At 35.6% G+C, this 15,611-nt stretch overlaps 1 protein-coding gene across 8 annotated transcripts in view; it reads left to right on the top strand.

Moving 5' to 3' along the window:
• RALGPS2 (Ral GEF with PH domain and SH3 binding motif 2) overlaps window positions 1-15,611 on the top strand; it is a 227,747-nt gene that overhangs the window by 89,704 nt on the left and 122,432 nt on the right. For all 8 annotated transcript variants that reach the window (XR_012475605.1, XM_074222124.1, XM_074222125.1 and 5 more), the window contains one exon: window positions 6,931-7,073. Coding sequence is in view for 7 of the 8 variants with exons in the window: in XM_074222124.1 (XP_074078225.1) it covers window positions 7,017-7,073 (57 nt within the window). In the remaining variant the exon portion in view is untranslated. The remainder of the gene's footprint in view (window positions 1-6,930; window positions 7,074-15,611) is intronic.

The following is a 15,611-nucleotide window of genomic DNA, read 5'->3' on the forward strand; positions in this document are numbered from 1 at the left end:
ATTAAATGGGCCAGACAATTTAGGGCCTCAAATTTCAGACTGAGAAGATGTTATTTTTATCCCACAAGCACTAGAGAGCCATAGAAGACTTTTTTTCCCTGGGAGTAGCGTGATAGGACCTTGTGTGTAAGGAAGAATATTATGTTAATAATGAACTGGCAAGGAGAAAGACTAGATCAGGGAGACTAGTTCAGATTCATATATAATTGTTTTCAAGTTAATATGGTATGTGATTGAGTGAAGGTTTTGTGAAGGAAAAATTAACAAAGTTTCACAACTGATTAGATATGGAATATTAGAAATCAAAGAACCAGGAATGACTCCCAAGATTTTGAGCCTCAGCAACAGGTAATATGGTGAGGTCTGAAAATAGGAAATTGGGATTAAGGGAATAAAGTTGTGTGTGTGTGTGTGTGTGTGTGTGTGTAGTACAGATTTGTTGAGATGGAGATGTACAACAGGCAGGCAGTTCAAAATGCATAATTGGAGTTCAGGGAAAGAGATTAAAACTGGATACTTAGATTTGGAAGAGAGTGTAAATATGGGAATTGATTAGAACCTTGTAGAACACTCACAATTAGGGATTGGAAGGAGGAAGAACCACTTAATGAGACAGAAATTGTCAGCTAGGAGGAAAGCAAGGACAAAACATTGTTATGGTAGCCAGGGGAATTTGGGGGTATTTGTTGTTGTAATCTTTTTTGCTAAGATTTTACTTTAACATGTTTTGCATTTATATTTCTTTAGTGATAGTGGTCTGTAATTTTTTACGTCCTTTGTGACTATTGTTTAGGTATCAGGACTATAAATGTTTCATTAAAAAAAAAGAGTAGTCTTTACTTTTTCATTTGCTTAGGATAATCTGTGTAGCATGATGTTTGCTGTCATTGATTAGTCATTTCAGATTTGTTTAACTCTTTGTGTCCCTATTTTGGATTTTTTTTTTTTGGCAGAGATACTGAAGTGATTTGCTATTTCCTTCTCCAGCTCAAAGTTGGAGTGATGTGCTAAGTTTCATGCCCAGAGTCACAGCTAGTAAATGTCTGAGTATGGATTTAAACTCAGGTAACCAGATCTTTTGAGTTCCAGATCCATTGTACCACATAACTGCCCCTTATGTAGTATAGATATTAATTACTGTTTAAACATTTGTTGTAATTCACCTGTAAATCCATCTGGACTAGAGTATGATCTCTTATTCTCAATTCCACTGTTTCTCTCCCATCACCACCCAAACTCCTTCTCAGTTCCTTTATGGATAGGATAGTCTAATTCTATGGGGTTTTTTTTGAGATTGAATTACTTAAGACTCTATTTCATGTTCTGTTAATTAGGATATTAAATAGGTTATTTTATATTTGTGTTATGCTCCAAAAAGGTCAAGGATGATGATGATGATGATGACTGAGTAAAAAGTCCATTGGGGTTAGTAATTAAGTGGTTATGATTTAAGAGATGAGTTTTTAAAAATAATGGGGTCACTGCCAAGATTACAAGGGACTGAGGAATAGATAGGGCATTTATTACTTTCATGTGCCAAATACTGTGCTGTTTTTTGAATTTGGGGGTTTACTTTCTAGAAACTCCTACTTCAGTTTTGCCTTGCCCATGGAAAATAAATTTACTTTTAAGATAAACACTGAGGTTTTGGAAATCAAAAAAAGTGCTTTACGTTGCAGAAGAGTAGTTTTGTTTTTTAGCTATTGAAGAACTCATTAGAAGTTTTAAAGGTAGGACAGTCAAGTAGTCCACAAGTGATCAAGAGTGAGACACCAGCAGTGTTTTAGATAAACACACTCGGTGCACTCATGGAGTAACCTTCTGCCTTTCCTTTCTGTGCTTTGTTTCCTTTTTCCTTTAGCTCTTCTGCACTCTTCTACATCTTTTCTTTCTTGAAAAACAAAAACAAAACTTAAACTTGCTGATATACTGTTACTTCTCAATAACTTGTCTCCCTCAAATTTACCCCTTTTGTAAGTTCAACTTCTTTTTCTTCTTTTATATATAGCTATTGTAAAAAATTCAAGTGAGTTATAATTACCTGAACTTGAAAATATTGTAAATGGTAATGAAGAAGACCACGGCATCAGGGAGGTTATGCCATGAGAAGCATGTGAATTGGATTTGAGTGGGGGCAGGAGGGCTGTGCTGAGTCACCAGCCTCACTTTCTCCTCCAGAACCAAATGGGTCCAGTGGCCAGATATGGATCAGGATGACTGGAGATGGACATGGATGCGAGGCAATCAGAATGAAGTGACTTGTCCAAGATAAAACAGTTAGTAAATGCCTGAGGCTAGATTTGAACACCTGCCCTCCTGACTCCAAGGCCAGTGCTCAAACTGTACCACCTAGCTGCCCATGAACACAAGTTTTATGACTTGATGGACATGCAAAATAAAGAGGAGAAAGAAAGGAGACATAGGTTTTTAGCTTGAATAAGAGGTACGTATCTTTAGTAGACATAGTGAAGCAAAAAAGGGAAAATGGTTTCTTGAGAAGCGTGATTTTGAGGTACAGATGGAAGACACTCAAATGTAGGCTATTGTTGGAGATAAAAGATTGTGATAATTTTTTTGGTTTATTTTTGCAAGGTAATTGAGTTAAGTGACTTGCCCAAGGACATACAGCAAACTAAGTATTAAGTGTCTGAGGCCAGTTTGAACTCAAGTCCTCTTGACTCCAGGTCTGGTGCTCTAACCTTTATACTACCTAGTTGCCCCAAGACTGTGACAATTAAAGTCCAAAGGAGTAAGTAAAATAGTCAAGAGAATATACAAAGGAGCTAAGGATTTTGGTGTTGATTCATAAACAAAAGTATAATATAAATATTATATTTTTTAGCATATAGCTTATTTTAAATTGTATGTATTTGAGGAAACCAAACATTTTTCTAGCAAAAAGAATTTTTAAGTTGCTGCATTTTAAAATTAGGAGGGACTTTAGTAGGAACTAGGACTTCAGTTTCTTGACTTCCAGTCAATTACAGTAGACCCGGCAGTCTTCAAGTTATTAGTTACTGCTGATAATGATAATTTTTTTTGACCTTTATTCTCAAAGAAAACCAGGGAAGTAATGCTATGACAAACTCATGTATTGGATTTTAGAGAGGGGATGCCGTGCTTAGTCACCAGCCTCACTTTTCCCCTGGAGCCATCTGAGTCCAGTGGCCAGATATGAATGAGGGCAACTGGAGATGCGAGGCAATCAGGGTTAAGTGACTTGTCCAAGGTCACACAGTAGGAGTCAAGTATCTGAGGCCAGATTGGAACTCCAGTTCTCCTGATTTCAGGGCTCTTGTTCTGTCACCACCTAACTGCCTTAATGGCTCACCTTAAGGTTATAAAATACTTCCTGCATAGTTAAGGAGCTATGTAATATAAGCATTATCATTCCCATTTATAGATGAGAAAAGAAATTTAGAGGTGAAATGACATTCATTTTTAGCTAGTAGCAATCAGAGCAAGGACTTAAAATTCCACATTCCTCGTTCAGCTCATTTTCCATTGTAATAATTTGCTGTTTTGTTCAAATTGTTGTTTCACTCAGTATTTAGTTCTTAGTTTTTATAACACAATGTGTTTTTACTAACTCTATAATCTCAGATTAGTTTATGTCACATATACCTTGTTCAGTTATCTTTAGGATCATGTGAAATAATATTCTTCAAAATGCTTTGAAACTAACACTGTCCAACAGTCCTAAATGCTGTATGAATCAGATTAAAATATAATTGTGAAATGCTTAATAAAACAGATATTACTATATTTTAAATCCAAATCAGGATGCAGCCTGCAAGGGATAGTGACCAGAGCCCTCTTGTTTCTATTTTGAGTTTTACACTGCTCTTTCACATCACCATAATTTCCCCCATATCCTTCCCTTTCCCCTCTTAAACCCCATAACAATTTTTCTTCAAAAGAGAAAGGGGGAAAATCAATATAACCAAAAATGTGTGTAATATATCACACTTATTGATTTTCTACATCTGCAAAGGTAGCGAGAGGGTGTCTTCTCAACACTTTTTTTTAACCTTTGTCTAATTCTTTGTAATTTTGCCACATTAATATTATTACATTCATGTATCACAGTTTTATTTAATCATTCCCTAGTCAGTGGACATATATTTTTGTTTCCAATCCTTTGCTATCACAAAAAGTGCTGCTTATGAGTATTTTGACATTATGACGTTTTCTTTTAATCAGTTGCTTTCAGAGGGAATTAACCTAGTTGTGAAATCTATGAATTAAAGGATATGAACATTTTAGTTGTTTGATTTGCATAATTACAAACTTTTCCAAAATGGTTGTATGATACACATCTCCCATCAATAGTGCACTAATTTACTTATTGGCCGGTTTGGCTAAAGTGAGTGAGAGGGAACTATATGAAATTAGTATGGAGAATATACCCTTCTTTTCTTAGCTTTTTCTTTTCCTTTTCTTCCTTCCTTCCCTTTCCTTTTTCCCTCCATTCTTTCCTTCCTTTCCTTATTTCTTTCTCTTTCCCCTCCCCCTTTCTCCCCCCCCCCAATATCAGATGGGTTTGATTACTTTAATGATATCATTTTGGTCTGAAAGTGCTATTCCCCCGTCTTATAACGACATCATAAAGATGTCATTTCTCATATATATCAACCTATATTTTTTCATATTTATTATGTATGTATTTATTTTCTGTTCTTTTATAGACATATAATTCCCCTGCTTATTGAGAAATAGAATGGTGTATTTTCTTTTTTATATTCTTAGAATTTATGACTACCTACCATACCCAAAACTCTTAATAAATGCTTATTGATTAAATGATTTCACTTTTCATTCAGTTGTGTGGCTATAAGAATATTGTTTGGGAATTTCAGTCACAGCCAACTCTTTGGGCCATCTTTTGAGGCTTTCTTGACATAGATACTGGAATGGTTTGCCATTTTCTTCTTCATTAAAAAGATGGTCTGCTTTAGAACAACATTTGAAAAAGCCTGCCTCTCCGTTTCTCATCCTTTCAACAGAATGTCAACATTTATTAAGTGCCTACTGTGTGCCAAGTTCTGCAAATTCCCTGAGGAATTAATAATCTAATGGAAGAGACAACATGCAAATACCCAAGTATAGACAAGCTAAATTAAGGATAGTTGGAAATAATCAACCAAGAGAAGGCTCTATAATTAACACCAGGACCCTAGAATTTTATCATGCTATTGCTGTATTCCTCCCTTCCAGATACTATGAGAATTGATCTCTCGTGCCCTCTAAATCGTGCTGTACCAATATAATCTCTTCTGTTGACATTTGGTCTCATCTAGGTGCTCTTCCCCTTCTTTCTTTTCTTTGGTGTCATTTTTGATTATTCATAAAATACAGGATGATAATCTTATGGTCCATGGATGGGAGTTCTGTTTGTCTGTGGTAGGAAAAAGTTTTCAAAAATCTTGCCCTTTTCATCTGTTATTCAAGTCTCTAGTTTTGTCCTTTCTTAGTTGGGTCTCTTGTAAAGCTTTCTTTAACCTTGACTCTCTACTGTTTCTTGCTTTTTTTATGAAGTCATACTGCTTATAATTTTCCACTATTTTCTATACATTCGTACAAATGACCTTACACTATAACTTTATAACCCTACAAAATTCTGTTTTGCCTTTGAGTACCAGATTTCTATTTGTTAAAATCAAATATTGCCTTGCTAATGTGACTTTTAGGCTGTATTGTTCATTTTTGTGATGGTAGTTTGTGTTGTCAGTTCCTTTATCCATTTCTCATTTTTCAGTGTCATCAAATTGATTAAATAGATCAGGATGGAATTATTTAAATTGTACCCCATAGCTTTTTTTCATTTTTTAGGTGGGTTTTAAAATTTATCAAATTAGAGCCCTGCCTGAACACAGGAATGACTCCTGTGTTTACTGTTAAAATATAATTTGGTAATTTACAGCTAGAATATAATTAGGTAATTTACAGCATAGAGTTGTTTTGAATTTTTTTTTTTAAGTTTTTGCAAGGCAGTGGTGTTATGTGGCTTGCCCAAGGCCACACAGCTAGGTAGTCATTAAATGTGTCTGAGTTTGGATTTGAACTCAGGTCCTCCTGACTCCAGGGCCGGTGCTCTATCCACTGCGCCACCTAGCTGTCTCTACTTTGGATTTTTTTGTTGGAGTCAGGAAGATTTGAATTTTTAACTCCAGCTTTCTATTTGTTGAGGCCTCTTAGCTTCAGTTTCCTCATTTTAAAAATAATATTGTGAAGATGAAATCTCTAAAGAGTGCTTTGCAGACTTCTAAATGTTGTGTAAAATATCAGTAGTATTATTCTTGCCATATCCCATGTTATAAAATTAACAACTTTTTTCTAAGAAGAAAGGATCAAGACTGTGTGTCTCCCTAACTTGCCCAAACTACTCACAGGTCCAGTCTCATTATTAATTGGTGATGGGATCCTTGACCCCTCCATTTCTGACTAGCCCAGACATGCTAGTTCTGTCTCTTCTCTCCATTTTGGTGTCACCTGGTAGCTCAGAACTTCAGGACTAAATGATTCACCAGTCTCAATTCAGGAGTTTACAGGAATGTGCTGCTATACCTGGCATATTAAATATAATTCTGTATTTAACCAAATAAAACAAATATTTCTATATACAAAGTAAAACAGAAAAAGAAACGTATGTGAAATTAAACACCTCCATTACATAGAACTGCTTTTAAAGTATATAATAATTGTGTTAACTTGCAAAACTGTCCTGCTTATTGGTGTTTTCTTTTGGCATTTCTTCTATTGTTCTTCTATGCATTTTTTTTAAAACATACTTTAGTGATTATCTATTTTTTTTTCCCATGGAATGAGTCTTAGTGATGAGTTTAACTTTATTTTCCTTAAACTTGTTTTCTCAATCATCCTGGTGAGGCAAATATTCTAACTTTATTTTTTATCAACATTTATTTATAGGAATAATGTATTTGTTGCCTTGGACTTGAAATAATCATAACCTTAATACAGTAAATAGAAGACCAAGAACTGATGCTGTGGGAAATATGGAACTAATGAACGGGCAGTCGAGCAACATTAACATTGCAGCTACTGCTTCAGAGGTAAGAAATATACATGTACACACACACCTTCTTAAAAATATATACCTTCTTAAGATTTTTCAACTCTTCAAGGATTTTAAAGTTATATATTTAAATAATTCACTGTGTTACTGGATGATCCAAAAATCCAGTCAAAAAGGATATCAGAAGTCATTCAGTCCATCTCATGTTGAAAATATGAATTGTTTATAGACTAGCTCTATTTAATGCCTTCCTGTAAAAGGGAACTTTAGTATCTATCAAAGCAGCATGATACATTGTACAGTTGTAATTAGAATTTAGAGTTTCCCTTCATAAAATACTGAAATCTACTTGTAATTTTGTGATTTTTGGTCACTAATAATCCTTTTGTAAACATAAGAAGATCAACCTCAAAGTTGAACTGCTCATCATTCATCTCGTAGAGAGGAGGGATATGCAACTGCTAAGTAAGGTGTGTTCTCTCTTTCCCTTTGACTTTTCCCTCCAATTGGATTGCTCCTCTTAGAACCTCCATTTAAGGAATATGCCCAGGCCCATCATCTCTTCATTTCTTTCTAGGCAGCATGCCAATTTGTTTTACTTCATCCTATTCTCACCCTGCATACCCCCTTAATTTTCAGTTTCCTTTTATGTGTCACCTTTTCTATTAGAATCCAAACTCCTTAAAGGTAGGGATTATCTTTTTTCTTGTATCTGTATTCCCAGAATATAACAGTGTCTGGCACTTCTTAAATTATTTTTCTTTAAGATTTTTTAAAGAATTTTCTTTATTTACACATTACTAAAATATTCTTGTTTAACAGTAAACATAATACCCCTTCCCCCACAAAAATATAAAACCTCATGAGAAATAAAGTAAAAGAAAGAGAAAAAAATTGTTTCAGTCTGTGTTCTAATACTCAGCTCTGTCTCGGGTGGATCACTTTCTTTATCATAAGTCCATCATAGTAGTTACTTCCATATTTTTCCACAGTTGCTGTTACTGATTGTAATTCGCTCCATCCATTCCTCCCCACTACCATCTATGATATTTTCTCTCTCCTTTCACTCTGTCCCTCTTCTTAAATGTGCTGTAGGGTAGCTGAGTGGCACAGTGGACAGAGCACTGGCTCTGGAGCCAAGAGGCCCCAAGCCCACATCCCACCCTAGAGACCCAGCAACCACCCGGCCCTGTGGTCCCAGTCAGGCCACCCAATCCCACCACCTTGCAAAAAGTAGAAAAGAAAATGTGTTATGTCTGACTATCCTCTCCTATGATCTACCCTCTCCTCTATAACCCACATCCCCCATCCCACTTCTCTCCTTTTCCTTCTAGATGTCTTTACCCTTTTGAGTCTGTATGCTGTTTCTTCTCTGAGCCATTTCTGATGAGAATGAAGGCTCTCTCATTCCCCCTCACCTCCCCCCTTCCATAACATTGCAAAAGCTCCATGAAATATTTTAGCCTATTCTACCTCTCCTTTCTCTTATTCCCAGTACATTTCCCTTTCACCCATCGACTCCATTTTTACCATATATCTTCAAATTCAGCTCTTTCCTTGCTTCATCTATAAAAGCTCCTTCTACCTGTTCTATTAAATGAGAAGGTTTATATGAATATTATCAGTATCATCTTTCCATGCAGGAATACATGCAGTTCATCATCAAGTCCTCATAATTTACCCTTCTTGTCCTCCCTCTCTGTGCTTCACCTGAGTCCTGTACTTGAAGATCAAACTTTCTGTTCAGCTCTGGTTATTTCAACAGGAACATTTGAAATTCCCCTGATTCATTCAAAGTCCATCTTTTCCCATGGAAGAGGACATTCAGTTTTGCTGGATAGTTGATTCTCAGTTGCATTCCAAGCTCTTTTGCCTTCTGGAATATTATAGTCCAAGTCCTATGAACTCTTAATGTAGATGCTGCTAAGTCCTGGATAATCCTGACTGCAACTCCATGATATTTAAATTGTGTCCTTCTAGCTGCTTGTAATATTTTTCTCTTTGACTTGGGAATTCTGGAACTTAGCTATAATATTCCTGGTGGGGTTTTTTTTGGATCTCTTTCTGGGGGAGATCGGTGAATTCTCTCAATTTCTATCTTACCCTCTGCTTCTACGATATCAGGGCAATTTTCCTATACAAATTCTTTAAAAATGGGGTCAAGGCTTTTTTCTTGATCTTGACTTTCAGGTAGCCCAATAATTTTTAAATTACCTTTTCTGGATCTGTTTTCTAAGTCAGTTGTTTTTTCAGTAAGATATTTCATATTTTCTTCTAGTTTTTCATTCTTTTGGTGTTGAATTATTGTATCTTGAATTCTTGCAAAGTCATCAGCTTCCTTTAGCTCCATTCTATATCTGAAGGATTTGTTTGCCTCAGAAAGTTTCATTATCTCCTCTTTTTTTTTTGGCAAGGCAAATGGGGTTAAGTGGCTTGCCCAAGGCCACACAACTAGGTAATTATTAAGTGTCTGAGACTGGATTTGAACCCAGGTACTCTTGACTCCAAGGCCAGTGCTTTATCCACTACATTATCTCCTTTTCCATCTGGTGAATTCTGCTTTTTAAAGCATTCTTGTCTTCAATGTTTTGAACTGCTTTATCCATTTGATCTAAGCTGGTTTTTATTTATTTATTCATTCATTTATTTATTTTGTAAGGCAATAGCTTTAAGTGGCTTGCCCAAGGTCACACAGTTAGGTAATTTTGAAGTGGCTGAGGCTGGATTTGAACTCGGGTACTCCTGACTTCAGGGCTGGTACTCTCTCCATTGTGCCACCTAGCCACCCCCCAAGCTGGTTTTTAAGATGTTACTTTCTTCAGCATTTTTTTGGATCTCCTTGACTAAACTGCTGACTTCGTTTACATGTTTTTCCTGCATCTCTTTTTTTTTTCTTAATTTTTCTTCTATCTCCCTTACTTGATTTTCAGAATTTTTTTTGAGCTCTATCATAGCCTGAGCCCAACTTAGATTTCTTGGAGTCTTTAGCTATGGGGAGCTTGGACTTTCTCATCTTCAATTGTGTGTTTTGAGCCTCCATGGGACCAAAGTAATTGTTTATGGTCAGGTTCCTTTTTTTTTTCTTTCTGTTTACTCATTTCCCCAGCCTGTGCCTGGTTTTGGGGTACTTCCTGAGTTTTTGAGTATTATTGGAACACCCCTGCAAGAACCTCAGTATGTGAGGCTCTGACTGCTCTCCTGGTCTGTTGAATGACCACAAGCTCACCCCTCTGCCCCAGGCTGTTGGGGGAGGGTGTCACTGCTCTATGGGGGGGGCATAGACTGCAACCAGGGTCCAGAATTGGTTGAATCTCCAGAGTCCTGCCCCAGGGACAGAGGACAGACCATGGCAGTCTCCCTCCACTCCCTTACCTTCCATGAGTTGAGCACTCAGGGAGCAGCTGCCAGGAGGCTCATGCTCAGCGGCTCCATGGGCCTGCTTCTGTTTCCTGGGATCTGGGCTGCACTGAGGGGGGCCAGACTGGCCTGGGCTTCATGCTCACTCTGGCAGAGGGCTCCCTGCTGATCTTCCAAGTTGTGCTTGGTGCTCCCTGGGCTGCGTGCAGGTCAGGAAACTGCTTCTGCTGCCAGGAGGAACAGGCGCTCCCAGGCGCCCTGGGGCTGTTTCCAGGAGGCTGAAGCTCCTTCTCTCTGGTGCGCTGCTACCCCCTCCAACCCCATGGAACAGAGCCTTTCCACTATTTTCCAGGTTATCTTGGGCTGGAGAGTTGCCTCACTGGATCTTTTTGTGAGTTCTGTCTCTTGAAAATTTAGTTAAGAGTCATAATTTTAAAGTTTTTGAAATATTTTGGAGAGAGAACACCTAAGAGAGGATCTTCTCTTGCTGCCATCTTGGCTTTGCCTGTTCTCTTAAACTCTTAATAAAGACTTTGTTGACTGACTGACCTAACAGGAAATCTGAAATATAGGTAATTTGGGCTCTGGAAGTTGTAGTGATGGGTTTATTGCCCTGGCAAGTATGTGGAAATTCTTTGTATAGTTTTTTTTTACATAAATAAAATGTTCATTTCTTCTTACTTGATATTTTATTTTTCCAATACATGTTATGAAATTTTCCAACTTTTATCCATATGCATATGCATATTTTTTTAAGTTACATAATTTCCTTCCACCCACCCTTCCCACCCCTTCCCCTTAGCAGCAAATAGTCAGGTGAATATTGTACATACACATTTGTGTTTAACATATTTTCAGATTAATCATTTTTGGTATAAGGAATTAGGATTAAGATAAAAGAAATACATAAGAGAAATTTTTTAAAAAGTGAATGTAGGGATGGCTAGGTGGTGCAGTGGATAGAGTGCTGGCTCTGGAGTCAGGAGTACCTGAATTCAAATCCACCCTCAGATACTTAATAATTGCCTAGCTGTGTGGCCTTGGGCAAGCCACTTGACCAATTTGCCTTGCAAAAACCTTAAAAAAAAAGTGAATGTAATGTTCACTCAGATTCTATAGGTTTTTTGGTTTTGGTTTGTTTGGTTTTCTTCCTCTGGATGTGAATAACATTGTCCATACAAATCTCCTAGGGTTGTCCTAGGTCTCTGAAGTTCTGGGAGGAGCTGCATCCATCAACAATGATCAGTTCACAATGTTGTTGTTAATGTGTACATTGTTTTCTTGGTCATGCTCCCTTAACTATATCATATTTAATAACTTTATCTTCATTTGTGCTTATTCTTTTTATATTCTGTGTGTGTGTGTGTGAGGAGGAGTAGTAGTAGTAGTAGTAGTAGTAGTAGTAGTAGTAGAAATAATTGTTTTCTCCATTAGAATGGTTTCTGTGGGGTTTTAAAAATTAAATGTTTATTTTTACATGCATGCATGATCTGTCCCTCCTAGTGTATAGTTGTTATTCAGACATTTTTCAGTTGTGTCTAACTCTTCTGGATCCTATTTAGAGTTTTCTTGGCAAAGATATTGGAATGATTTTTGCGACTTCCTTTTCCAGTTCATTTTTGAAAATGAGAAGCTGAGGCAGACAGGGTTAAGTGATTTACCCTAGGGTCACACATCTGATACATGTCTGACTGAATTTGATTTCAGGAAGGTGAGTCTTCCTGACTCCAAGCTGACACTCCCATCTACTTTACCTTCTTTCTTCCTAGTGTACATTTCTCAATGAAAAAACATTTTAAAAATTAATAAAAATAAAACCATCATCAGACTAAATCCCTACGTTGATCGTGTATGTGTCTGTGTGTCTGTGTGTTGTCATCTGTCTCAGAATTCAATATTAGTGATATATTTTATTTTCAAACTTTCTGTGGTTTATTGCTTAAGACAAGAGTTGTCTAGTCTTTCAAAGTTGCTTTTCTCATTGAACAAATTATCCTCTTAATTCTCTTCATTTTTTTTATATCAGTTCATAAAGATATATCCTCAGTTTCCTCTGTCCATTTAGTCATCTTCTTGTGGCATAAAAACAGTATATTGAAAAGAGCTGTTATAGGGGCAGCTAGGTAGTGCAATGGATAGTGCACCAGCTCTGGAGTCAGAAGGACCTGAGTTTAAATCCAGCCTAAGACACTTAATTACCTAGCTGTGTGACCTTGGGCAAGTCACTCAATCCCATTGCCTTACAGAGAGAGAGAGAGAGAGAGAGAGAGAGCAGCTATAATAAAAAAAATTATTTCCCCTCTCTTTGAGTTCTTTTGTGTACAGGTATAGTGGTGATATAGCTGGTTTATATATGGTTATATATGGTTTAATAAATTTGGTGGCATAGTTCAGAATTGCTTTCCAGAATGTTTGGATTTGGAGCTCCATCAGCATTCTGAATATGTCACTTTTCCATAGCTCCTCCAGCAGTTGTCACTTTCTTTTGTCACGTTGGCTAGTTTGATATGTTAGATGGGACCTAAAGTTACTTTTATTTGCATTTCTCTATTAGTGACAAAATCTTTTTTTCTTGTTGACCATTTAAATTTCTTTGGAAACTGCATGTTCATATCTGTTAAACATTTCTCTATTAGGGAATGGCCTTTTTAATCATATCAGTTAGTTTCTTATTTTTCTTGGATATGAGATTTTTATGATTGAAATTTGGGGCAAAGATTATTTTCTAATTTCACTTTTTTTTCCTGTAATTGCATTACATTTGTTTTTACAAAAACTTTGAAATTTTAAAAAATAAAATAATTATTTTGTGGTCTCTCAATTGTTTGTTTAATTTTGAGGTCTTTACTATATATCTGAAAGGAAATTTCTTTATTTCTGATCTCATTTGTTTATACTTAGGTCATTTATACATTTAGAGCTTATAATTGATATATGTTATGAGGTATCAGTCTAAACTTATTTTATACTAGACTGCTTTATAAGTTTTCTCCCCAGTTTTTTGTCAAATAGTTAACCCTTTCTTCTTTAACACAGATATTTAAACAACTGTTTGATTGTTTCTATTATCTTTGAAATTCTTGTATTTTCTTCATCTATATGAATTTTTAAAAGAATTTTTAGTTTTTATAAAAATTCTTTTGATAGTTTGTTAAAAATACAACATAAGTAAATTGATATAGTTAATTTTTATTATGGTACAACATAAGTAAATTGATGTCGTTAAAATTTTTATTACATTGGTTTGATCTGCTCATGAGTAATTTTCTCCAGTTATTTAGGCCTTTGTTTATTTCTGCAAGTGTTTTTTAATTTGATTTATATAGTTCCTAGATGCATGGTAATAGATATACTTCCAGATATCTTATTACTTCTGTGGTTTGGTTTGTTTTTTTTTTTTTAATGGAATTTCTCTTGCTAGTTCTTCCTGCCGGCTTTTATTGGTAAGATTTTTTGTGGATTTTTTTTTAAATATCTTAACAGTTGAATTTATTGTTTTCATTAATTTTTGTTGTTTCCTTAGAGTTTTCTAAGCCATATCAGCTTTAAAAAATAAAAGTTTTTGTTTTGCCTATGCTTATTCCCTTGATTTCTTTTTCTTGTCTTATTGTTAAAGCTATCATCAACACTTGGGTAAATTGTAATGATGACAGTGGCTATTCTCAAAATTTATGCTAATCTTATCTCATTTTCTTTTTTATGATTATTAGATGAAGAGAATACCAGAGACGGCATATGCCTATTTTTCAATATGGCAATATATAAAGCCTCTCATTGTCATCCTTACAGACAAGATGGTGAAATACAGACAATAGTAAATTAAATGAACTGGAACTAGTTGAATGGTTGGACACAAGATATCATGACTAATGAACTGATGTCAGCTTGGAGGGAAGTTAGAAGATAGAAATGGTTTGCTTATCAAAGTAGCATATGGCACAAAACTCGGAAGGAGAGTAAAGATATTGAGGCGTACAGTTAGATTTTTTTTCTAATTGCATGCAAAGATAACTTTCAGCATTTATCTTTTCGTAAGCTTTTGAGTTCCACATTTTTCTACAACCCTCCCTTTACTCCCACCTCCCCTTGTCTGGAAGTAATTAGATATAGGTTGTACGTATACAATCCTGTTTAACATATTTCCATATTAGGAATGTTATGAAAGAAGAATAAGAACTAAATGGAAAAATAACTATGAGAAAGAAAGAAAAAACACAAAGTGTTAAAAATTAAACATAATGTACTTTGCTCTGAGTTCATACTCTATAGTTTTTTCTCTGGATGTGGATGGCATTTTCCATAATAAGCCTTTTAGGTCTGTGCTTGATCACTGAACTGCTGAGAGGAGCTAAGTCCATCACAGTTGATCATCCCACTGGGTTGCTGTTAATGTGTACCATGTTCTACTGGTTCTGCTCACTTCATTCAGCATCATTTCACACATTCAGGCTTTTCTGAAGTCTGGCTGCTCAATGATTTGTTTCAGAACAGTAGCACTCTATTACATTCATATACCATAATTTGTTTAGCCATTCCCCAACTGATAGGCATTCCAATTTCCAATTCTTTGCCACTTCAAAAATAGCTGCTCAAAATATTTTTGTATGTCTGGGTCTGTCCCCCTTTTTTTAATGATCTCAAAAAAAAGTGATTAATGCAAATGAGGCATGAAAAGAATTAATACAGAAGAAGTTAGTGGGGGGAGGGTATAATCTTATTCTCATTAGGAATGGGTTAAAGAGAATAATATATATGTCTAGAATGGTATAAAACTTCTAAATTCAGAAAGAAAAATGAGATCAAGGGGAGAGGATAAAGGAGAGACTCTTAGGAGGAGTGATCAGGTTAAGTAATAGGAGGGCAAGGTAGTGGGAGGATAAAAGTAAAGCAGAAGAGTGAGAGTAGAGAGAGGGCAAATAGGGTGAGGATAGTGAGGAAAAATAGGAAATACAAAAATAGCCAACAAGTCATGATAGCTTAGAAGGCAAAAGGGATAAATTGACCCATAAAACAGAAATGGATGTTAGTTTAAAAATTTGAATTCAATATGATGTTTCAGGAACCACTATAGAAAGATAAAATAAAGAATTGGAATAGTATTTAATTTATTAAAAAAGAGTTAGTACTTAATATATTAAAAAAACAAGTAGTAAGCATGATCTCAGACAAAATTAAAGCTAAAATAGATTTAAAGAAAAAATATATTGTTATTCTGTTT

The sequence above is a fragment of the Macrotis lagotis genome, chromosome 2 (genome assembly GCF_037893015.1).
Source record: "Macrotis lagotis isolate mMagLag1 chromosome 2, bilby.v1.9.chrom.fasta, whole genome shotgun sequence".
In the NCBI taxonomy this organism is placed as follows: Eukaryota; Metazoa; Chordata; class Mammalia; order Peramelemorphia; family Peramelidae; genus Macrotis; species Macrotis lagotis.